The following is a 24089-nucleotide window of genomic DNA, read 5'->3' as shown; positions in this document are numbered from 1 at the left end:
ACACTGCTTGCCAGCTGTGCCTACCTGCCCACCCGCCAAGCACAGGCCTTGGGACTATGGCTACAAGGAACAGGACTTTTAGGGAGATGAGCAAAACAAAGAGCTAAAAGTACTTTTAAATTGGAAAACGGCTTCTTTAAATCCCTTGGAACCATAGGGCCCCCAGAAGGGTGCATACGGCTAAAAAACCTGCATGGGCAGCCCAGCCCTTAGCCTTTCTTTTGTTTGAGCTTTTCTAAGTACATCTGCAGGGACTTCTGGATGGAATCTCTGGAGATGAAACTGACAAAGTTCTGGATGTCTGCGTCGCGCTGCTTCACCAGGCGGTCTACCGTGGTCTTTCGCATCATGTTCTTGGTCAGCTGTCGAGCGTGATCTAAAGAAGATGGGTCCCACCTGTGAAAACCCATGCTCTGCTCCGGGACAGTGGTATTCCCAAGCTTTCCAAGAGAGTTCCAGCTGAAACTCCGGTAGAAAACTTAGAAAATTCAAGTGAGCAAAGAGAAGAAAGTGAAAGCCATCTGTTCCCTACTGTCCATTGATTTCCAGGACAATGTTGTGAAAGTTGCCTTTTTAACCTGTTATTTTTCCTCAACTATATTGTCGGCAATATTTTCCATGTCACTAAATATTCTTTTACAACATAATTAATGGCTGCACAGTATTCAGGCATTTGTCTGTGTCAGGCATCTGCAAACCTGGCCCCCCAGAGCTCAAGAGCCAAGAATGGGATTTACATTTTTATATAGATGGAAAAAATTTTAAAAGGGTAATATTTTGTGATAAGTGAAAATTACATGAAATTCAGAATTCGGTGGCCTGGTTTTACTGGAACACAGACATGCTTGTTAGTTCACGTGCTCTAAGCCCGCCCTCCTGCTCTGGTGCCGTAGTTATGGCAAAGACCATGTGACCAACAAAGCCGAAAATCTCCCTGGCTCTTTACAGACAGCCTGCTGATCCCTGGTTTCTACCATAGTTGATATAAGCAGCCCTATTTCTTTTCTTTTTTTGGCCACACTGCATGTGGGATCTTAGTTCCCTGACCAGGGATAGAACCTGCACCCCCTGCAGTGGAAGTGGGCAGTCTTAACCACTGGACCACCAGAGAAGTCCCAAGCAGCCCTATTTCTATACACAGACACACAAGCTGTTTCCAGTTGTCTGTGTAGTGGGTTGAACAGTGGACCCCAAAAAAGTATGTGCAAGAGGCCTTATTAGGAAAAAGGTCTTTGCAGCTGTAACTGAGATCATCTTGGATTCAGGGTGGGCCCTAAATCCAGGGACAAGTGTCCTTAAAAGGAGAGGGAGCTCTGCGATATAGAGACACACTGTGGGAGAAGGTCATGTGAAGACACAGCAGGGATGGGAGTGACGCAGCCACAGCCAAGGACGCCTGGAGCCCCCAAAACTGAAAGAGGCAGGAAGGAGCCTCCCCCAGAGCCTCTGGCAGGAGCGAGGGCCTGCCCACACCGATTTTAGACTTCTGGCCTCCAGACTGAGAGAATGCATTTCCCTTGTTTTAAGCACCCCACCCCATCGCAACTCCCCCTCTTGTGGTAAGTTGTTACATCAGCCTCAGGACACTAGGTCAGTCTGCTATTGTGAATGGCTCATTTGTGAATTGCTTGAGAACTTCCTGTCTCACCAGAGGCTCCAGGCTGGGGAGGGGACAGGGCTCTACTTGCCCACTGGTACCCACAGCTGTTGCCCACCCCCCCCCCGCCCCCATGCCCCTCACCTGGAATGGCCATCCACCGGGCCATCACCGAGAGTGCTGTGCTCAGCACCTGGTCCTCAGGCACCACCTGGTCCACCAGGCCCACCTGGAGGGCCTCTGCTGGCAGGAAGAGCAACCCCAGCTGCAGGGCCTGCTCTGAGGCACGGTGCCCAATGGTGTTCACAAGGGTGTCTTTGAACCTGGAAGCAGACACCCACTCACAGTGGGCTCAGGGCTCCCGGGGGATGGGGGTGGGGGGGTGGGCCCAGCCCCGGGCCTGGTGGAGTGTGGGTGCAGCCCCCAGCCTTACCAGAAGGGGGCGACAATGCCCAGCAGTGTCTCGTTCAGCCCCATGAGGTACTTCGGGTTGTCAGCCAGGATCCGGTAGTCGCAGGTGAGGGAGATAAGGCAGCCTCCGGCCGGGCAGGCTCCCTGAAGGGGAAGCAGGACCACCGGGCTCTGGGTGCTGCTGTGGCTGGTTCTGGTCATCTTCCAGAGAGCCAGGGTCCCAAGGAAGGGCCTCAGGTGGCTGTGAGCTCTTGGGTGCCTCCAGCCCCCAGGATGCTGTACCAACACTGTCTGGGGGTGTGCGCACAATGGGCTCCGGCTTGCCCATCAGCCTGAGGCCGTGGGCACTGGCAGGGCGGCGAGCGCTCAGGCCCAGAACACCCCCTCTTTTCTCAGGCTCATGTCAGGGCAGCAAGCGGCCTCTCCTCTCCTTTCCTCCAGCAGGAGGTCCTCCGAGGCCCTACCTCACTCTGCCCTCATCTCACACATCCACTGCCCCGAACAGAGGCCGTCAGCGGCCACCACACCCCATGGAGTCTTCCTGACTCTGGCCATCCCTCCTCTCCACCCAACTCAGGCCCTCCTGGCACCTCTGGCCTTAGCCCCACCCCTGCCTTCCCCAGGTTAAGCCAAGGTGATATTCCCAAAATGTAGATCTGATCCCCCACTTGCCCCCACCCTCATAACCCTCCTGCTGGGCCACGTCGACCATGGGCCCTGGTTCCTGCCCCCCCACTCATCCCCACCTCAGTGAGCAAGTCCACCCCAGCCCCATCTCTAGGCCCCCCCTTCACCTGGTCTGTAATGGCAAGCTGACCTGTACACCTCTGAGGGTCTCCCGACTGCCCCCTTCCTCTCCAAGGGCTTCTTGAGGGCAGGGCCACATCCACCCCCACGCTAAGGGCTGGCCCGCAGCGAGCCACGGAGGCCCCTCGGGAGCGGGGACACTCACGTTGATGGCGGCGATCAGCACCAGGTTGGATAGGTACAGCCGCAGCCACAGCTCCTGCACCGCCTTCCAGTACTCGGCGTAGTGGGCCGGGTTCTTCCCACACATCTCCCTCAGGTCCAGGCCTGCGGAGAAGACCCCGGGGCAGTCCTGGGGAGGTGGGGGTGGGCAGGGGCCCCGTCAGAGTCTGCCCCACGGTGCCAACAGAGCCCCAGGGCCCAGGAAGCCCACAGGTGCTCAAGGGACAGAGGAGCTGAGGTCATGCTCAGGCAGCAGGATGCTGCCCCCAGGAGCCCAGAGCTGGGGGCTCCAGGGAGGCAGCCTGGACCTCCCTTGGACTCTGTTCCTTCTGCATCCTGGGATATTCTTCCCTTTCCAGCTTCAAACTGGAAGAAAAGGCAGCAGGGCCAGGTGCTCCCCCAGGGACATAAACACACCGGACTCTGTGCATACCTCTGTACTCATCCCGAGCAGAGGAACTCAGGGGCGGGGGAGGACTCCTGACAGTCGGAGGGGACACATGTTCTGATTTACCCCAAAAGCAAACTGCAGACTCCGGTGCAGGCTGGAAGGTGCAGCTGTCAGGACCCGGCCAGGGAAGGAGGGAGTGGTGAGCAGTCAAGAAGACAGACCTCGGGACTTCCCTGGTGGTCCAGTGGTTAAGAATCTGCCAGCCAAGGTGATATTCCCAAAATGTAGATCTGATCCCCCACTTGCCCCCACCCTCATAACCCTCCTGCTGGGCCACGTCGACCATGGGCCCTGGTTCCTGCCCCCCCACTCATCCCCACCTCAGTGAGCAAGTCCACCCCAGCCCCATCTCTAGGCCCCCCCTTCACCTGGTCTGTAATGGCAAGCTGACCTGTACACCTCTGAGGGTCTCCCGACTGCCCCCTTCCTCTCCAAGGGCTTCTTGAGGGCAGGGCCACATCCACCCCCACGCTAAGGGCTGGCCCGCAGCGAGCCACGGAGGCCCCTCGGGAGCGGGGACACTCACGTTGATGGCGGCGATCAGCACCAGGTTGGATAGGTACAGCCGCAGCCACAGCTCCTGCACCGCCTTCCAGTACTCGGCGTAGTGGGCCGGGTTCTTCCCACACATCTCCCTCAGGTCCAGGCCTGCGGAGAAGACCCCGGGGCAGTCCTGGGGAGGTGGGGGTGGGCAGGGGCCCCGTCAGAGTCTGCCCCACGGTGCCAACAGAGCCCCAGGGCCCAGGAAGCCCACAGGTGCTCAAGGGACAGAGGAGCTGAGGTCATGCTCAGGCAGCAGGATGCTGCCCCCAGGAGCCCAGAGCTGGGGGCTCCAGGGAGGCAGCCTGGACCTCCCTTGGACTCTGTTCCTTCTGCATCCTGGGATATTCTTCCCTTTCCAGCTTCAAACTGGAAGAAAAGGCAGCAGGGCCAGGTGCTCCCCCAGGGACATAAACACACCGGACTCTGTGCATACCTCTGTACTCATCCCGAGCAGAGGAACTCAGGGGCGGGGGAGGACTCCTGACAGTCGGAGGGGACACATGTTCTGATTTACCCCAAAAGCAAACTGCAGACTCCGGTGCAGGCTGGAAGGTGCAGCTGTCAGGACCCGGCCAGGGAAGGAGGGAGTGGTGAGCAGTCAAGAAGACAGACCTCGGGACTTCCCTGGTGGTCCAGTGGTTAAGAATCTGCCTTCCAGTGCAGGGGATGTGGGTTCGATCCCTGGTCGGGGAACTAAGATCCCACAGGCCACAGGCAACTAAGCCCATGCACCGCAGCGAAAGATCCCGCGTGCTGCACCTAAGACCCCACACAGCCAAAAATAAATAAATAAAATAAAATGGTTTCTGTTTAAAAAAAAAAAAAGATGGACCAACTTATGTCATGGCTGCAGTCTGGTCAATGTAAATTGATACAGCCACTATGGAGAACAGTATGGCGGTTCCTTAGAAAACTACAGATAGAACTACCATACGACCCCGCAATCCCACTACTGGGCATATACCCTGAGAAAACCATAATTCAAAAAGAGTCATGTACCAAAATGTTCATTGCAGCTCTATTTACGATAGCCAGGACATGGAAGCAACCTAAGTGTCCATCAACAGATGAATGGATAAAGAAGATGTGGCACATATATACAATGGAATATTACTCAGCCATAAAAAGAAATGAAACTGAGTTATTTGTAATGAGGTGGATAGACCTGGAGTCTGTCATACAGAGTGAAGTAAATCAGAAGGAGAAAAACAAATACCGTATGCTAACACATATATATGGAATCTAAGAAAAAAAAATGTCATGAAGAGATTAGTGGTAGGACAGGAATAAAACACAGACCTACTAGAGCATGGACTTGAGGACATGGGGAGGGGGAAGGGTAAGCTGTGACGAAGTGAGAGAGTGGCAGGGACCCAAATGTAAAATAGGTAGCTAGTGGGAAGCAGCCGCATAGCACAGGGAGATCAACTCGGTGCTTTGTGACCACCTAGAGGGGTGGGATAGGGAGGGTGGGAGGGAGGGAGACGCAAGAGGGAAGAGATATGGGAACATATGTATAACTGATTCACTTTGTTGTAAAGCACAAACTAACACACCATTGTAAAACAGTTATACTCCAATAAAGATGTTAAAAAAAAAAAAAAAAGACAGACCTCTGCCCTGGGCTGTCACACGTGAGACAGAAGCCTGGAGGAGGATCTGTAAGGCACGTGTGTCCTGTGTGGACACCCCAGGCCCCAACACAGCCGCTAAAGTGGGGGTGGGGAGCGCAGACCAAGGCAGAAGGTGCTTCTGGGCATGGGCACCAGGTTCTGGGTGTTCGGTCAAGAATGCAGGCCAGGGGAGGGGCAGCTCCCCAGCCCTCACCCGAGAACACCGCACCTGGGGTTGCTGATCACTAACCAGCACTGGCCGTGGTCACCATGTGCTGCTGCAGCAACGACCGAACCCCCTTCCCTGCCTGTAGTGTCTGTGAGGAGGGGCAGCCACACTCGAAGTCCTCTACATCCTTATATTAAGCAACAAAAGCAAGTTGCAGTGCAGGGCATAGACGCGGCTCTGTGTTTCTCATATACACACGTGCCTGTGTGTGCACTGATACCAGCAGGCTGGCCTTTTGTTTACGTGGACCGTGTTCCACTCCTGTCACTAAAAAGGCCCCTCAGGGATGGGAAGACTGGTGGTCGGTACACCACATCCTGCTGTCTCACAGGTCCTGCTGTCTCACAGGCCAGAGCAGGGACCCATGAGCCAGCGCCTGTGGGGGGTGGGGGGATGGGACAGCAGGGGGATGGAGCTGCTCCTGCTCTGAGGATGTGGCAGGACTGACATTCAGCTTTTCAGCCTTCCTCCTTAATCTCTTCCCACCATGAGCTCCTGGCTCCCCCCTCCCCACTGCCTCCCCAGTTCAATTCATTTCTCAGCACAGAAGCTGGAGGGGCTGACAGCACTTGCCCACAGTCCTGGCGCTGGAGGGAAGCAAAGGCAAAGAACTCTATTCTGGATGTGAGAGAAACGAACACATTAATCCCAGCTGAGGATGGCCTCTGCCAGACAGATGAAAACGGATGTGGGTTGGCCTATTTCCGTGATTTCTGTGATTCAGCAACATGTCTGTAGTGGGCCGAACCGTGTCCCCGAAGAAGACAAGGTCAAGTCCTCACCCCAGAACCCGAGAATGTGACCTTATTCAGAAACAGCGTCTTTGCAGATAAGATCAAGTTAAGGTGAGGTCATACCAGAGTACGGGGGTCCTAAATCCTTTGACTGGTGTCCTTCTGAGGAGAATTCAGACACAGAGACAGGGCAGACGGCCATGTGGAGACAAGTACAGGACCCCAGGGGCCCCCCGAAGCTGGCAGAAGCAAAGGATTCTCCCCCACGGCCTCTAGATGTGATTGGCCCTGTTGACACCTTGATTTTGAACCTGTGGCCTCCAGACCGTGAGGAAATACATTTCTGTTGTTCTGCCCCACTGCTCCCCGTTGGTGGTCCTTCGTTAAGGTGGCCCCAACTAACACAAGTTCTTCCAAAACATTTGCTGAGGACCCACTTTGGGCCAGGCCTTGTGCTATGTACACAGGAGGCACTGGATACAGAACACGAGGCGCAGACACATTGCTGGAGGGGAGGACACTGTCACAGGGAGAACGCAGGCTCCAGAAGGACAAATGCTGGCTTCCTGTCCCCAGAGCACAGGGGCTGGGGGCCTGGACAAGCGACGGGTCTTCCCCTCTTTTGTTCTAAAGGTCCTATCTTTGGTGACATGCAATTCTCTCATTTTCAGAGCATAATAAAGAAAATGTCAGGCTATGAAATGACACCTTAAATGGAGTATTTTCAGGAATTATCCAGGGTGAAAAGTTCCTAGGCAATTTCAGCATCTCTAGGCAGGTTAGAAAGTTTCCTCAAATGATCTACACCCAGTATCAGTCCTACCCTTGGAGCAATAAGGTCATCTCACTCCCATGGGATGGGGCAAGGCTTGGCTCTGCAAACCCCAGCTTCATGGGATGCACTGGGTGCGTGCATCAGGCCAGCCCCTGAGGGTCCCCTGCTGGTCCGTGCCTCCAGCACAGTGATGGGTCCCCTCGTCAGAGGCAGCCAGGCTCTCCAGAGCTGCAACTCCACGCCACCCCAGGACAACCTGAGGGTTTAAGGAAGCAGGTGCGAGTCCACAGTGGACCTTCCAAACCTTGGCCTAAAAGGTGCAGGAAGCAGGCTGTGACCGTCTGCTTCCTGCACCTTTAATGACAGCGGAGCCAAGGTGTTCCCATTGGTCTCTAGTATCGTGGCACTTAGCTTTGGGCGATGCGTATGCTGTCTGTGGCTCCTTCTAACTTGAAAGGTGACCCCAGTGCTCTTCCTGACCCAACAAAGTCCTGTTGTTACCAGCATTTGCTGGCTTGTAGGGGAAATGCTGCCGTTCCCATTCCCCTCGAGAATTCAGAAGGGAAAAGCCTGCCCTCTGAGACCTCAACTCTAGGACCTTCCCAGATGGGAATAGAGGGCACAGCTTTTGGGATGGGCACCGTCACTGGGGCCAGCCTGGGCGGGTCCCCATGAAGCTGCTGCCAAGTTTGCACAGGGTCCACCCTTCGTGAGGTCGCGTGGCCTCAAGGGTATCCTGCAGAAACGTCACCTGCCGTCACCTACATCCTGGCCCAGGGCATGGAGGGCCGAGGCTTGCCCCAGGTCTGGCTCCACAACCGCATGACCTGGGAGGTGGCCTAGGAACTAGGGATCAGCCTCCTGTGGGAGAACCAGCTGCCCATGGCAAGGCCCCCTCGAGCCCCCACACCCAGGACTACAACCCCTGGAAGCCCCTTGTGGTGGCACCCGCACCTGGGCCTCCTGGGTTTTCTCCACCATGTGAAGTGTGTAGGAGGGCTCCCGAGTCTGGACTTCGACCTGAGAACTTGGGGCCTTGGGGGAGCTAAGGAGCACCCACCGAAGTCAGGATGACGCCTCGGAAGGTCTTGTCATTCTCCAGCTTCTCCAGGCTGATAATGAACTCTGTCAGCAGCTCTAGGCTGAGGCTGTTCACTGGGGGGTTCTTGAACTTCATCACGGCGACCCCTAGTTTGAAAATGAAGAGGACAAAACTCATACCCAGCATGGGAAAGGTACCCCCAACTACCCTGTACCCTCAACTAGGCCATGGAAAGCTACACAGATTTGGGTATTTAAATTGAGGTGAGATTCATATACCTTATAAGAAAGGGAACCCTGTACCCATCAGCAGTTACCATTCCTCCTGTTCCAGCCCCTGGCAATCAGTAATCTCCTTCCTGTTCCTATGGATTTGCCAATTGTGGACATTTCATATAAGCGGAATCACGTGACCTTTTGTGTCTGTCTTCATTTACTGTTTTCAAGGTTCATTTATGTAGTAGCATGCATCAGTGCTTCATTCCTTCTTAAGATCAAATAACGTTCCATTATCTGTGTACAGCATGTTTTGCTTATCCATTCATCTGCTGATGGACACCTGGGTTAGTTCCACCTTTTGGCCATTGTAATACTGCTGTGAACATTCATGTACAAATTTTTGTTGATCTTTTTCTCCCAGATGTAAGTCCTACATCCTCAGGGGAATAGGAAATGGCCTTAGTTTCTTTTTTTTTTTGTGGTATGCGGGCCTCCCTCTGCTGTGGCCTCTCCCGTTGCAGAGCACAGGCTCCAGACGCGCAGGCCCAGCGGCCATGGCCCACGGGCCCGGCCGCTCCGCGGCATGTGGGATCCTCCCGGACCGGGGCGCGAACCGGGTTCCCCTGCATCGGCAGGCGGACGCGCAACCACTGCGCCACCAGGGAAGCCCAGCCTTAGTTTCTTAAGTGAGCAAACTCTAAGAACCAGATGTGCAAGGAGGAACTCCAGTGGCGGCCTCTGGTTCATGCTTGTTTAAGGATTGAGAGTAAGAGTATCAGGGGTCAGATGTTCTTAAACGCTCCATCTATTCATTTATACTGCCAGCAGCAGGGAAAGCAGGAGTGGCAGGGCCTGCCCTTGTGGACAGTGCAGCTGCTGGCCTGGGCCAGCTGGGGCCATCTGTTCTCACTGCCTGGCCCAAGGGCAGACCCCAAGGGCTTCAGAAATGCCACTGTTCACTTAGGGTACATTTCCCTGGTCAAAGCCTTGGAAATCTCTGGATAGTCAACACAAACAATCCTCTAGGAATGAGAATTAAGTCCTGAAGGCAAAGAGACTCTTTTGAGACCTATGATTTATGAGGAAGAGGTAATTATTAACTGGCTACAGGTATGTACATGTACACATAAGAAGCAATCAAAACTTTCAGAAGAGAGCTCCCCAAACTTGGTTCGGAGGTAAGTTTCTTTTTTCTTTTTTTAAAATTTATTTATTTATTTTATTTTTGGCTACATAGGGTCTTTGTTGCTGCGCATAGGCTCTTCTCTAGTTGCGGCGAGCAGGGGCTGCTCTTTGTTGCAGTGTGTGGGCTTCTCATTGCGGTGGCTTCTCTTGTTGCAGAGCATGGGCTCTAGGCACATGGGCTTCAGTAGTTGTGGCACGTGGGCTCTAGAACACAGGCTCAGTAGTTGTGGCACACAGGCTTAGTTGCTCCATGGCATGTGGGATCTTCCCAGACCAGGGATCGAACCCGTGTCCCGTTCATTGGCAGGCAGATGCTTAACCACTGTGTCACCAGGGAAGTCTCAAATGAAAACATTTTAAAAAGCACTTTTATTCCATTAATTCCTCCAAGCCTCAAGATGCCTTAAGGTTACCCAGGTCTGGCAGTGAGGACAGAACCAAGCCTGGCTTTCTGACCTCAAACTCAACCTTCTACTACGATAAGCTGCTGAAGCTAGCGAGTTCTTCCATGGTGGGGTGAGAAAGCACTTTGGTAAAAATTGTCTCACTGATAATTTTTTCTTACTTGTTTACATAACAGAAAGTCTACCATTCAAACCATTTTAAAGTGTACAACTAAGTGGTATTAAGTATACTCACAATCTTGTGCAACCACCACCACCTACTCCAATACTTTAAAAATGTGTTTTATGCAATTTTTGATATATATTCAAATCTGTCACAGAAACGATCCTTTCAGAAACTCAGGTTTTTGTTGGACTCGTAGTTGGGCCCCTCATCACCTGGCTCGGGCAGCCCCCAACCCAGAAAGGAGCTAAACTAGAGAACTGAACCAAGGAACACGGTGGGTGCCCTGACAGCAGTCCAGGCACAGGCAGCGCTGCACAACCTGTGTGTGTCTGGGGGGCTCAGGGGGGCTGAGACTGTAGCCCCGTTTGGGGAGGAGCTTGGCTCCCTGCCAAGCCAGAGTGGAGTGGGGATGGGGGCATCTTGAAAGGCTGAGGCCAGGAGCTGGGAGGTCATGAGACAGCTTGTCCTAAAATCTGGCACTGCACGCCTCCGATGCCAAGCCTGCTCAGGACCCAGCTCTGAAGTGCTCTCTGGTAGAGAAAGCACTGGTTTCTCTTTCAAAAGTGCTTTTTCTTTTTAAAATCCCCCTTGGAGACTTTCAGGACGTGTTCAGATGGGAGTGGGTAGGAGTGATTTCACTTGTGGCTCCTGGCTTTAATTAAAAAAATATCTGCTGGGTTCTGTGCCATTTGGGAGTATTAAGAAAAATTAAAATATTTTATTCTGAAATACTTCCAATTATTTTAGTTCCCAATTTAATAGCTTAAGAAGCACATGCCCCAAACTTTAAAAACTGAAATATATTTATCTTCATTAATGAACTGGGGGGCGAAAACACCTAGACTGATGACCCTTACGCTTTGAACTCAACAGAAACTGCCTTTAAAATTGGGCTTTATCCCGTGGTCTTTAGAAATTCGAGCGTTCTCCCGAGTCTGGATTCCAGGTCTGGGCCTGGAGTTGGGGGAAATTCAAACGCACTGCCCAGTGAAGCCCGCTCTGCTGCCAGCGCCCCCCTCTTTCCCCACAGCCGGGCGGCCGGGCGCTCGGGACACCGCGCTCCGGACGCTTACCTGCGGCTGCGTCCGGCTCCACCAGCACCCGCTGGGTCCCGAAGCGCCGCGCGCTGTCCCCGCCGCCGGCCGCCGGCTCCGTCCGCCTGATGGTCGCGCCCCGGAGCAGGGCCCCTGCGGAGGGCAGCGCGAGGCCCGTTAGCCTGCCGCGCCCACACGGCCCCTGCCTCGGGCCCCTGCCCCTACCCAACCCGACCCCCGCCCCGGGTCACGCACACGGGCGGAGCAATGCACGCGAGGAGACGCGCGTTCCTGCCGCCAGCGCCATCTTGACCGCGCTGGATCGGGGTCGCGGCGCCGGGGTGTGGCCTTGCCGCCCGCCCCGCCCCCAGGGCCCAGGCCTCTCCTCCGGGAGGCAGAGGCTGCGCCCGGTCAAGGCCGCGGTCGGAGGCCCGAGCGGGCGGAGCCTCGGGCTTAGCAGAGCAGGGCGATGGGGCTGCAGGGTAAAGGGGCGCAGGTAGGAAGACACGGACAGGCCAGCCGCCGCGCTCCCCACGACCCGCAGCTGCGCCACCACGCAAAGATCGAGCCGCCCAGGCCCGGGACCACACGTAAGTCACGGAGTGTGCGAGTCCCGGAGAGGGTTGTGAGCTGAGCGGTAGTCAGGGACTGTGGGGACCCCGGCAGCTTGCGGCCCCGCAGAGCCGCCAGCAGAGCTGTGGGCACTAGAAAGGATGCTAGAGGGGGTGCTGATGGGGGCCAGTGTGAGCTCCGCCTCCTGCCTGTGGTGGGACCAGGAATCACAGCTGGTGGTTTAGCCACAGGCGTGGGGCAGCAACAGCCTGGTGACTAAGAACTGACCCTTCACCTTCCCCAAGGGGGTGAGGCACCCTCACACCACTGTGGGACTGCAGTGCTCCCCACAAGGAAGGGGACATCTCGTGTTCGTATTTGCTTGATCCTGCCTGAACACTGTTCTGACCATTCAGTTTGAACACTGGACACGGTAAGGGCCAAGGGCCAAGTACGGGGGAGGGGGAGGCAACTGAGACTTGTTTTTGTAACATCTTAAGTGTTTTCAATTGTTCCTTGTGGAACAAACCAGTTTTTGAGGTGGAAAATAGTTCTTCCATGGCCACCTAAAATAGCAGCAAATGAAATCCACATTTCTGGTCAGGCAGAATTCAAAGCTCCTGTAATATAAAGGTGATAAAACACCTCTTTCTGGGACTTCCCTGATGGTCCAGTGGTTAAGACTCAGCACTCCCAGTGCAGGGGGCGGAGGTCTGATCCCTGATTAGGGAACTAAGATCCTGCATGCTGCATGGCATGGCCAAAAAAGAAAAACAAAAAACACCTCTTTCTAAAATGTGTCTAGCCAAGGAGCAGCCCAATACTCAAACACTTCCAGTGTTTTTCTGGTTGAGAGGTTTTGGAGCTGTGACTTTGGGAATGAAACCAAAACATTTTTTAGACAATCATGTTTAATTACCTCACAACTGAAGCTGCCTTTGGGGCCAAGGGACAGGAAGGAGGCAGTGAACCCAACACTCGAGCTGCACTCTAATCCTAGGTTTATTCAACACAATTCTTTTCTCTACACAACAAAGTACAAACACAGTATTATCTAAAATGCTACAAAGTTACAAAACTCAAAACAGAAAATGTATAGTACTGACTGTACAATAAAAGCCAAAAAAGCAATGTACACATTGCCAAAGTAACCTGCACGACCACCATGAATACCAACACAACGGGGGGGTTCTGTGATGACCTGATAGAGCTGGCTCTCAACTTACCAGTTTCAGAGAGAAAGGGAGATGTGGGTTTGTGTGTGTGTGTGTGTGTGTGTGTGTGTGCGCACACACGAGTACTCGTGAAAAGAACCATTTTGGGTATTTGGCCCTAGAGGTCAGAAGAGGACTCGAGCAGGGGAGCAGGGCCAGGCTAACAGGAATGGCAGCTGCGTAAATGCACACCCTTTCCTGTGCGACCCTGCAGGCCAACAGGTTAGGGCACGATCAGCCCACCCGATGGGCCCCATGTCATCTGTGGAATGCGAAAACATGCTCCCAGGCTGGGGCTGTACCACCGCCTGGAGCCCCCTGCTCATCCCTGCTGGCTTTGCCACTAAACTGACTCTCAGGAACTAGAAATGTGGAAGCTTTCTAGCCAGAAATCTGGAGGGCATCATTATAAGCACGACCCCAAACCAACAACACTCCTGCAGCCGGAACTCTGCCGCCAGGGGAAATGTAGCAATTACTGCCTTCACCTTCGAAGCCTGCCCCTGAGTGAGGGATTTCTTTCCTACCGATCCTCCTTCTGCTAGAAAAGTGACAAAAGTGAGTTGGATGGGATACAAGTCACAGGGCAGAGCTTCGGTGGCCCTGCTTATCGGGAGGAGTTGGAGCTGGAGCGGCTCCTGTGGCGGCGGCGGCCAGGGGAGCGGGATCGCCGGCGCACGGGGGACCTGCGCCGAGGGGAACGTGACCTGTGGGAAGAGGAGAAACCACATCAGACACGAAACCCACGCCCTGGGAGCAGCTCTGCATCTGGGACCACAGCGGTAAAGCTGCCTTCTTTCGGGAACAATTCTACACAGCTTCACACTCCAACACTTCAGTCAGGACAGCTCCCTTTGGATGTCACTGACACAGAACCCTTGGGAGACACACAAATGTTCTGGAGACCAAAGGCATGACCCTAGGTGCTCTCTTCTTTGAGGGCTGTGCAAAGTGCAGCTTGACACCACTAGCAGAGGATGGCCTGACACTGGCCTCTGCCAAGGGTGTTATGTTAGCCTCTCCCCTATTCCTCTGACCCTTCCGGTTTTCTCATGGAGGGACGGGAGGGGCCACACCTCCCAAGGGTCCCTCAATCAGGCAGCTCTTCCTTTCCCCAGCTGGAAAGAACACGATGAGCTCTGAAGGCTGCCTATACCAATGCTGCTTTCCATCATGAGGCACAGGGTACAGGCAGGGCTGGACAAGGTCCCAAAGTCATCATCCTCACTTTATGTTTGTAAATAAGATAAACGGAAACTGGCCCTAATCAGTCCCCTGTGAGACTCCAAAGTGATTCACCTTCTCCTCATCCGTGGGGGTGACCTGCGCCACATGGGAGGCGGTGGCAGCATTCTTGGAGCGGCTCCTGCGGCTGCGGCTCCCCTGGGACCGCGCCAAGGGGAACGCGACCTTCTCATCCGTGGGGGTGACCTGCGCCACATGGGAGGCGGTGGCAGCATTCTCCTGGGAGGGCTGAATCGCCTGGGGGGTGGCCGAGGCCACGGGGCCAGCACAGCAGTGGCAGTGATCTCCTGGCCATCGATTTGTCCTGTTGAAAAAAGGATAAAGTCACAAAATATCTAACAAGCACCTACCCTGGGCCGGCCCAATGCCAACTATGGGCATACCATGGTGAGTGAGACAGGGAGGAGCCTGGGGGGACAAGGACAAACTACTCTGATCACAGAAAGAACCTCATAATTAGTTATTGGAGGTTTCATAAAGAAAACTACCAGGAAGCAGGGAACCTAATGGGGGACGCATCTTAGTGCATTGGGATAGCCTTCCACGGGAAGTACCATCCAAGTCAACACCTAAAGAACAGCCTGGAATTTGCTAAGTGAGGGGAAGAGCTGTGCCCCCGCCCTGAGCTGTAAGGTGGTGTTGCACTTGAACTTCCTTCTTAAGAGCAATGTGAAGGGGGCACTGCAGTGAGGAGACCTGGCGGGGGGCTTTGGCAGGACTGAGATGGGGATGAAACATAAGAATTCAAGGGATAATGGGGAGGTACAATCACCGGAGCTTGGTGATGATCAGGTGAGCAAGCCCAGGGGTGGGGTGAAGGATGATCAGCACCAGGGTTTTGGATGAGCTGTGATCTCCTGAGAGGTGGGGCCTGAGAGGAAGAAGGGACATCTGGGGTGGGGAATAAAATGAAAGGATATTCAGGAGTTGTCAAGTCTGTCTAAAGAGTTTGAAAAAAGCGCCTCAGGGAGGTGAGTCCACGTGCAGCAAGTACTAAAACCACACGTGTGAATGAAATCGTAGAACGGCAAGGGGAGGCAGCTCAGAATGGAGGCACAAGGAAACTGCAGGACCTCAGAGAAAGAAAGAGCAAAGGAAACTGAGGCACAGACCCAAGAATCCCAGGGGATAAGGCAACCCGATCCAGTCCAGGGACTGCTCAGGGGACCAAGCACAGCCCGTGCACCCCCAAAGGGTAGAGGGTCTTCTATCTTCTCAGCTCCTGCTTTCAAGGGAACTTCTGAGGTACTAAGGTGACTCAGGAATTTGGACCTATGTTCACAACATACTTGAAAGGCTCAATTTAAGTAAACACGGCTTAAGGTGGCCCTGGCCCATGGCCAAAAGCCAGTCCAAATCAGGGATTTCACAGGCACTGACTATGTAACAACAGAGACAAAGTCATCCTCTGGCTAGCTACCAGTAAAGGCCAAGCCCTCCCACTTTCTTTCTGGAGACAGTGTGGAGCTGTTCCATTCAGTGGTGCACAGCATGATACGGGGACACACAGAAAAGTCCTACCAGAACCTTAAGACAACGTGGAATATTTATAATCATGCACATCCTGAATGTGCCCAAGTCTCCTAAATTTTTAGCAAGTGCTCAGACTCTATCAAATACACAGGATTGACAGTCTCTAAAACAAAGGCGTGACTCAACAAAGCCAAGAGCTGATGTGTGTAGAAGGATGGATCATAGTTTATGCTTAACTCCTAAAACACTCTAGAGGGATTTAAGTAGATTGAAAGAGTTGTACTTAAGTACCAAGGAAAATTTTGTAGTATGCAAACTCTACCAGAGCTCAAAGGCAATTATCCAAAGACCTGTGAGGCTATTTATCAAATGTATAAGAGGGCCTCCAAGGATACCAAGATTCTAAGGGGTTCAGACTCTCCTTCCCACTTGGCCTGGCAGCCCACAGTGCTGTGGGCACTCCTGGCTCAGCTCCAGCTGCCTGCAGTACAACAGCAGTGAGCTGGGGCACAGATAAGTCCCATATTCCTTCAAATGCAGACTATTCGAAATCTGAAACTATTCACAAGCGTTCAAAGGTTGACAAATCATTCTACCCAATAAAAAGTGGCTATGGGAAATGGGTAAAAGTTGTGAATTCAGCGAAGTTATCCTAAAAATGCTGAAATGTTAGCAAAAGACAAAATGATTCAGGACTTCCCTGGTGGCGCAGTGGTTAAGAATCCTCTTGCCAATGCAGGGGACACGGGTTTGAGCTCTGGTCCAGGAAGATCCCACATGCTGTAGAGCAACTAAGCCCATGTGCCACAACTACTAGCCTGCGCTCTAGAGCCTGCGAGTCACCACTACTGAGCCCATGCTCCGCAACAAGAGAAGCCACCGCAATGAGAAGCCCGCGCACAGCAACGAAGACCCAACGCAGCCAAAAAAGAGAGAGAGAAAATGACTCAGAGAGGATTAAAGAAAACATTTCCATATAAAAATGATGCTTCGTTGTATTCATAATATACTTCTTGTGGGGGGGAACCATTCATTTGATCCTTAAACTTTAACAGATTGATATTCATATTTGATGAATTTTTTTTTCAAGAATCATGCTCCACAAAACATGTTTTTGGTAAACACACACCCACTGAGTAAGAACTGGAATCTTGAAAGACCTCCAGGGAGATTCCTACCTGCAGCCAGGTTGAAAGTCGGTTTTAAACACACTATGTGTGGTGGGTAGCTGGTCTTGGACAAGGGACAAAGAAACAGGGGTTCAGAGGGGAACTGGCAGGGCTTAACTCACCTCCGTCCATGTGCTTCAGCGCTTTCTCAGCCTCATCTGGATTCTCAAACTCCACATATGCATAGCCTTTAGACAGATGGGGGTGCATCCTTTCTACAGGCATGTCAATCATTTTAATTTTCCCATAGGTGGAGAATATCTCCATGATATGATCCTAGGGAAAAAGAAGGGTCACTAATGCTCACCCACTAATCACTTGTGTAAGAGCCAGAGAACCCACCACACAATGACTACAACCTTGGCACCTGGGGGTAAATCTCCTAAACACATACTTATAATATATTCCATTAAAATGAATTAACCAGTGCTCTACTTGGTCACGCATCACCAAGTCAGCCCTCCGAAATGCTACAGTCTAAGTTCACCTTCTGGCAGAGGCTTGCTTCTCCAGTTTTCCACTTTGAAAATTTGCAAAAGAGACACACCCCACTGTCCACTGGACAGAAACAGGATTCCTCACCTTGGTCACATTCCTGGTGAGCCTTCCAATGTGCACTTTGGTGGGTTTAGGGGAAGGGCTCCGCCTTTTCCTTTCCTTTTCATCTCTTTTGGGTGGTTTGGATCTGATTGAAAAAATAAAAAATCCTATTAAGACAGTAAAACTCCTTTTTTGGTCTATTTTTATAATAACTACGGTAACTTTACAGCCCCCGGTTTGTTAATTTAGGTCCCCAGATAATTCACAGGTTTTGGGGGAGAGCCCCCAAGCCAATTACTCCCGGGTGGAGAAGTGGTGCTGGAAGGAAGCTCACTTGGAGCGGGAACGCCTCCTGTTGTCATGCCTGCGTCGAGAAGGACTCGGAGAGCCAGAGGAGCTGCTGGAGCTGGAGCTGCGGGATGTGCTGGAACTTCCTGAGCGGCTTGATGCTGAAGATGAGCTGGAGCCGCTGCTGGAGCCCGTGCTGGTGCTGGAGCCCGAGCTGGAGGTAGAGCTGGACCGAGACCTGAGGGGCAAGAGGGAGGGGGGTCACAGACAATTGGTGGGAGCAGCATTTCTTCACTGAACAGACAAGCCTGCACATGCTCTCAAGAGGAACCACTGGCCTTGTATTTTCAAGCCCCACTGCTTTCCCCAGTGGGGCAAACACTGACATCCTCCGATCCCTGCCCTAAGCCAAAGCCCTTGGTAGGGACAGAAAACAGCATACATATTGTGCAGTGATGGGAAGGAAGAACGAGCTGCTTCCGACCTACACAGAAGCCTTGCCTACTGGGACGTAAAGGAGGAGCCTGGCAAGTCAGAGCCACCAACTCAGCTTGGAAGGCAGCTACTGACTAACGCAGGCTGGTTTTCAACAGAAGGAAAAGGAAGCTCCAGGCTAGGGCAATCCAATCACAACTCCAAATCAAAAGCACTTGAGAGAAAAGCATACCCCAAGATGTCCCATTCCTTAACATCTCTAGAAAAGAAAAAATCCCAACACCATCCTCTGTATATAATCAGAGCAAACCCCAAACCAGTTTGCCGTAAATTAGAGTCTCTATTAAAAATCTGAGTGTGTTTCCTTTATAAGAAGACAGAGCACTCTGCGGGCTCTTTGGGAAGGAAGAGGGACGCGGCTGTGGATGCGAGGCCCTGGCAATGCTCTAACCCGTCAGCCCCACCTGGTGCTGCTGCTACCACTGGAAGCGCTGCGCCTCTTTCGAGTTTTATCCCTGCCACGATCCTTCTCGCTTGACTCCTTGGTGGCCCCCTTATCTTTAGAGCGATCCTTGGACTTCTCATCAGAGCGGTCTTTGCGTTTGGTAGGAGAAGGAGCCCTGGATAGTGAGGAAGAGTATGAGATTACATGCCCCTTTGACTGAACCCTGAAACAACAGCACAACCCCAAAGGGCTACACAAATCCCAGGCAATCACAGAGCAAAACAATCTGTGGCTTAGGACACTTTCACTGTAAAATTCAAGACATTTCCAATTTTCCCCTTTCTGAGGGTCCCTAGCAATGAGCACCCCCAAAGTAGCACTAGAAAAATCTAACAGAAGGATTACCTAGTGCTGGACTTTTTATTATTTTCTTTGACTCCTAGCAAGCTCTTCTTTTTCACTCCTGATAAATCCATTCTCCCCTTCTGAGGTGTTCAAAGCAGCAATGGCGGCCTCACTTATCTGAACTCTCACTTCTAACTTGAGTCTGAGAAACGATCCCTAATCGATTGCAATTTACGCCAAAGTGCAGCCTAATAACAAGATAAAAGGATTTACAGAGTAAATTGGCAAGGCAACATATCTACTTTGCAGTCAAAAGCTGAGCACAGGAGAAGGCAGCAAGGAACACAGTAAGCAGCAAGCATCCACAAAGCCAGGAACACACGGGGGACCAGCAATGTTTCCTCAGCGGGGGGATCCCGCCCCCACAGGAGGCACAGGTAGAACCGTCAACTCAGCTTGTTTTTTTCTTAAGGAACAGTGTGGATGGTGGTGTCCCGTTATTTTACAGGTGGTACAATACCCGTTTTTCATTCTTAAGTTTGATGATGAGCCCTCCACAGTCCTTTAGAAACACTACAGCACCACATTTGCATGCAGAACAGAGAAAAACCCAACTGATAGGATTAGATCTCCTGTTTCATTGCTGTAATCTTTGTAGGATACACTGAATATATGATATGACTGGAAGCAAAAACCGTTTCAAAAGTGACCGGTACCGGCATCAAAACATTTAATACCCAAACACAAACAAATGAAACGTTCCCCACGAACATTTAAAAAGCAGTAAAATAAGCCGTTAAAGAGTAGTCATTGTAAACATTGACTAATGTTAATGATATGCATATCAAAGTGTTATGGGGGAAGTATACCAAAGTCTGCAACTTACTTTGAAATGCAAGAAAAAGAAGATTGATGAGTGGCTAGATATAAATAAAGAAAATGTAACAGAAATGTATCATGTAGAATCTAGGTGTTGGTGACGTGGCTATTCACTGCACAAAATTTTTTCAACTTTTCTGTATGTTCACATTTTTTCAAAATCATGTACTCAGTGAACCGGCATTAGTAAATATTACTCAAGAACAAACAATTAATTATGTGCCCTGTTTCCTCGGGACTGTTGTCTTTAGAATTTCCAGTGAGGTTTTGTACAATCTGCTTGAGTTGCAAGCAAAGATCTCGGGATGTCAGCCTCAACTACCTCTAGCTCACCTTCCAGTAAGTAACTTGGACACAGCACACCAATCAGGATGCTGTTTCCACGTGACTAGTGCTGCCAAAATGCTGGATAAACATTCTGACTGAAGAAAAGAGTGCCCAGCTTTGGACATGCAAGTGAAAGTACAAAAGAGAATGTCACCTTTGCTGCTCTTTTCCAGGGCTATAAAGTTTTTTAAGATGTTTTGTCTTAAAATAATAAGGTACTATAGACACCCAGCAGGCAACATTGGATAAGGTTAGTGTCCTTGGACAATCAGTGAGTATAATTCAACGGTTAAGAGTCTGGAGTCAGCCTGCCTGGGTTTGATTCAAAGCTCTGTTGTGTGACCTTGGACAATTCACTTAACCTTTCTGAGCCTCAAGTTCTCATCAGCAGTACAGTGACACAAACAGTTCCTACACCTCACAGTTATCAGGGACATAAACCAAATTAACCCATAAAGAAGTTAATTTGGCACCTAGTTAAGGCTCAATAAACGTTAGCTAATGTTAGAAGAGAGGCTCTGGAGGCTCTTCTCCCACATAAACTTTTGACTCTAAAGTCACACACAGTCTCTGAATGCTCAACAGGAGTCCCTGGACTGCCCCCATTAGGGTCACCAAGAGCAGCACTGTCCAATAGAAAGAGTGCCAGCTACAAGAGTACTCTAAAATTTTCTAGTAGCTGCATTACAAAAAAATCTTGGTTAACAGTTAGATGAAGTCAACTATTAATAATATATTTATTTGACAGGCTACACACCAAGTATTATCTTTTCACCAATCAGTATACAAATTCATTAATAAAATATCTACACCTCCCCATACCAAGTCTTTGAAACACCTCAATTTGAACTAGGTATATTTCAAGTACTCAATAGCCACGTGTGGCCAATGGCTACCTTATTGATCAATTGGCCCAGAATGCAGATTCCTGGGCCCCACCGCCGTCCTAAAGATTTGCCCTAATGTACTTTGTGAAAACAAGCACCACCGGTTATTTTTAAAACGCTAAAAAATTAAGAACCACAGAGTAAGTGAACGCTTTGCTGGGTGTGGCCTGAGTACTAGAAAGCAAAGGTTGAGGTTCTCTGTTTACACAAGTTCAGGTAACAGCACAGGACCTTGATTACCTCCCCCATCCTCCGGAAAGGTGCGCGTCCAACAGCCAGAGAGAGGAGAGAACAATTAGTTAAATCTCGAGTAGATGGCGTTTCAGCTCACATCTTCAGAGCACCTTCCCCATTTAAAAGTACATTTTAGGCACAATTCATGCGAAATAACAAAGAGAAAAAGCTACGCCTCTCCTCCATCGATTTTAACCTTCCCGTATCCTCCCTTCTGGGGTTACCCGTCAAACTGAGCTCCAAGACGTTAGGGGCCTAACCCCAAGGACTAGCACCGAGAACGGCACACAGGAACCCGGCAGACGTTCGTGGAGTCGATGTTTGAATTAACGGCTTCGAAGGGAGGGTCAGTCGGTCACCCAGGGCATCCCACAAAGCAACTCCGCACCCACCGGCACCGGCCCCACACGCGACCTCGCCGCCCCTCGTCCGCGTTCACTCACAACTCCCCAGTCCAGGCGCCGGGCCGCGAGCACTTCCAGGGTAGGGCCCGGCGTTGCGGGCCTGGGTCTCCAGCCCGGCGAGAGGGCCCCGAGGGCGGAGGCCGAGTTCCCGGCTGCTCTGAATTCCGGGGGCCTCACTGGGCCCGCCGCAGAGCGGACGAAGCGAGGGCGCCCTTCCGCCCGCCGCGGCCCCGACCACTTCCGGGCCGCGGCCTCGGCGCCTCCCACTCAGCCCGCCCCGGGCCACACTCTTTATTCTCAAACCCTGTGCTGCGCCGCTAGGCCGCCGTTGTTACCGCGTGGCCGGGGAGCAGGCCGGCTCCACGATGCGTCCCGCCGACCCTGGCGGGCGGTCCCCGAAGCTTGGATGGGGTCGGATTCCCCCTACTTACATCTTCCCGCCGCTGCGACCTCCTCCCGCTCTCCTCAGCCTCTGAGGCGGGCGCCGGTCTGGCGTCAGGATTAGGGAGCGGGAAGGCACAGTCGTCCGGCGCGCAGCGATGACGTAGACCGCCTCAGCCAATGGGCGCGAGCGAGGAGAGGGTTAAAGGGCCAAGGCCTTTTTGGGGAGAGACGCGTCGGTGCGCTTATACTCTGTCTCCCTCTCTGGAGGGGCGTCTGGGGATGCCCCAGGCTAGCTGCACCCCTCATGGGGCCGGCAAGCTGGCAGCTCTCTGGGGCTGGGAGGGCTGCGCTGTGTTGGCAGCTCGCGGGCCGGCGCGGAGCGGGTTAAAGAGGCCGCGGCCCCGCCCCTATCCGTGCGCGTGCGCACCGGGCTCGCGGCGTGCCTTCCGGCGTGCCAAGGTGCTTGGCTCCAGTCCCCGCAGCTTCGCGCTGGGAGAGGCCGGGCGGCGGGGTTAGGGGAGGGGTGCACAGGTGCTGCGGCCTTTGGCGGCCAGCCGTGGGGACCCGCATGGCGAAGGCGGCTCAGCGGGCCGGGCCCATTGCGGGGATGGGTTCTTGCGATTACCACTCGTGGTGTGAGGGGTGACCGTGTAGACTCAGCTTCTGCGCCGGCGGAATTCGGCCTGGTGGGGCAAGATGGGGTTGTGCAGCCAGAACGCACGGGCAGCAAACTGCAGGGTAGAAGACAATGTGCAGAAAGGGAGGCGCTTCCGAGGAGGTGACACTGCAGCTGAGACCCGAGTGGAAGGGCGTGCCCGGCAGAGGGAACAGCTGGTGCGAAGGCGCGGAGGCTCGCTGGAAGAAGCCGGGGCTAGGAAGGTGGAGTTTAGCGTTGGACGGAACAGGGAAGATGTGCAAGATACGGCGCCATGGCGTCATCCCCTGGCCGGTGGACGGTGCAGGCGGGGAGGCACTGTCAGAGCCTTCTGGCGAAGGCAGGAGGGTGAGGGTTAGAGGCCCAGGACCAGGCAGGAGGCTGTCGGAGTAAAACCGGCACTGAGGGCATCAGGGCTTGCAGGTTTGTTTACCGCTATGTCCCTCTTCTATCCGCGCTGTGCCTGGTAAGCAGTCAACGCTGCGTGACTGTTAGTTGGGGGCAGGGAAGGTGCACCCCCGTCCAAGACGCCGTGTGAACAGGTGGGTGTCCCAAGGAAGAGAAGGGAACAGATCCAAGGTGCTGATTTGGGGGGAAGGGACCAATGAGGCTTGGAGATGGATGAAATGTCAGGGGAAAGGAAAGGAGAGTCCAGGATGCGCCTTAGTGGCCCCGATGGATGGTTATACCTGTGTTTGTAGTCTGCAGGTCATTGCTTTCTGCTCCATGTGGTTTTCCCAGCCAGTGGATAGTGACTCCTTTCCTTCATCCAGTTCCTCTGGCCCTGTCCAGGGTGTCAAGTTTGCCCCTAACACCTCACCCTGGGCCGAGGGGTGTCTGAGAAGTTGGGGACAAAAGAGAGTCCTGGAGGAGCAGCCTGCCTTTTGAATCCTCTCTGCTGAGGCACCAACACACTCCTGGGGGTGGGGGTTGGCAGGCAGAGTCAGTCTGGGTCCGGGTTCTCCCTTTGCATTTAGATTTGGGGAGGAGGGGGACTTTATCTCTGCATCATTGTCACATCTGCCATGGCCAGTAATGGAGGCATAAGTGGAACAGAAGGGTAGCCCTGGCCCTGCATCAGTGAAGAGACCCAGAGGGTCGGTGTTGGGGATGGTGTGGCCTTGGTGGGCCAGGCCTGCGGCACATGGAAGTCTGTGAGGAGGCCATGACAGCACATTGGAGCCCCACATATTCAGGGCCATGTCAGTGTGTGCCCGAAAGGCCCCAAATCCAGAGCCTTTG

The 24089-nt window shown here is 52.8% G+C and overlaps 2 protein-coding genes across 4 annotated transcripts; both read right to left on the bottom strand.

Annotated features, from left to right (window-relative positions):
* Positions 1 to 6: 6 nt before the first annotated feature.
* Positions 7 to 11730, bottom strand: ECI1 (enoyl-CoA delta isomerase 1). Its single transcript, XM_024123691.3, has 7 exons — positions 11627 to 11730; positions 11411 to 11524; positions 8383 to 8510; positions 3955 to 4101; positions 2031 to 2152; positions 1742 to 1920; positions 7 to 376 (listed from the first exon to the last, which is right to left on the bottom strand). The coding sequence occupies exons 1-7, from the start codon at positions 11676 to 11678 to the stop codon at positions 210 to 212; spliced, it is 909 nt and encodes a 302-aa protein (XP_023979459.1). The 5' UTR covers positions 11679 to 11730; the 3' UTR covers positions 7 to 209.
* A 1144-nt stretch (positions 11731 to 12874) lies between these two features.
* Positions 12875 to 22367, bottom strand: RNPS1 (RNA binding protein with serine rich domain 1). Of its 3 annotated transcripts, none has more exons than XM_028484167.2 (9): positions 22240 to 22343; positions 19138 to 19325; positions 18752 to 18907; positions 17899 to 18090; positions 17607 to 17709; positions 17147 to 17300; positions 14569 to 14686; positions 14437 to 14460; positions 12880 to 13844 (listed from the first exon to the last, which is right to left on the bottom strand). In XM_028484167.2, the coding sequence occupies exons 2-9, from the start codon at positions 19206 to 19208 to the stop codon at positions 13745 to 13747; spliced, it is 918 nt and encodes a 305-aa protein (XP_028339968.1). In that variant the 5' UTR covers positions 19209 to 19325; positions 22240 to 22343; the 3' UTR covers positions 12880 to 13744. The 3 variants fall into 3 exon arrangements, with proteins under 3 accessions (XP_054938449.1, XP_028339968.1, XP_054938448.1); XM_055082473.1 differs by lacking the exon at positions 22240 to 22343 and adding an exon at positions 21848 to 22013; XM_055082474.1 differs by lacking the exon at positions 19138 to 19325 and having other exon boundaries at positions 12875 to 13844; positions 22240 to 22367.
* Positions 22368 to 24089: the final 1722 nt, after the last annotated feature.

The sequence above is a fragment of the Physeter macrocephalus genome, unplaced genomic scaffold, assembly GCF_002837175.3.
Source record: "Physeter macrocephalus isolate SW-GA unplaced genomic scaffold, ASM283717v5 random_137, whole genome shotgun sequence".
Taxonomy (NCBI): domain Eukaryota; kingdom Metazoa; phylum Chordata; class Mammalia; order Artiodactyla; family Physeteridae; genus Physeter; species Physeter macrocephalus.
Note: the sequence above shows the minus strand (reverse complement) of the source record. Positions and strands in the feature narration are given on the sequence as shown.

Excerpts from the sequence above, each read along its gene's own strand:
- ECI1 (XM_024123691.3), bottom strand. The coding sequence starts at position 11,678 with ATGGCGCTGGCGGCAGGAACGCGCGTCTCCTCGCGTGCATTGCTCCGC. Across the intron at positions 4,102-8,382 it reads GAGGCGTCATCCTGACTTCG|GACTGCCCCGGGGTCTTCTC; the intron begins GTGGGTGCTCCT and ends CCACCTCCCCAG. Across the intron at positions 2,153-3,954 it reads TGCTGATCGCCGCCATCAAC|GGAGCCTGCCCGGCCGGAGG; the intron begins GTGAGTGTCCCC and ends CTTCCCCTTCAG.
- RNPS1 (XM_028484167.2), bottom strand. The coding sequence starts at position 19,208 with ATGGATTTATCAGGAGTGAAAAAGAAGAGCTTGCTAGGAGTCAAAGAA. Across the intron at positions 18,091-18,751 it reads AGTGGTAGCAGCAGCACCAG|GTCTCGGTCCAGCTCTACCT; the intron begins GTGGGGCTGACG and ends CTTGCCCCTCAG. Across the intron at positions 14,687-17,146 it reads GCTGAAGCACATGGACGGAG|GACAAATCGATGGCCAGGAG; the intron begins GTGAGTTAAGCC and ends TTTTTTCAACAG.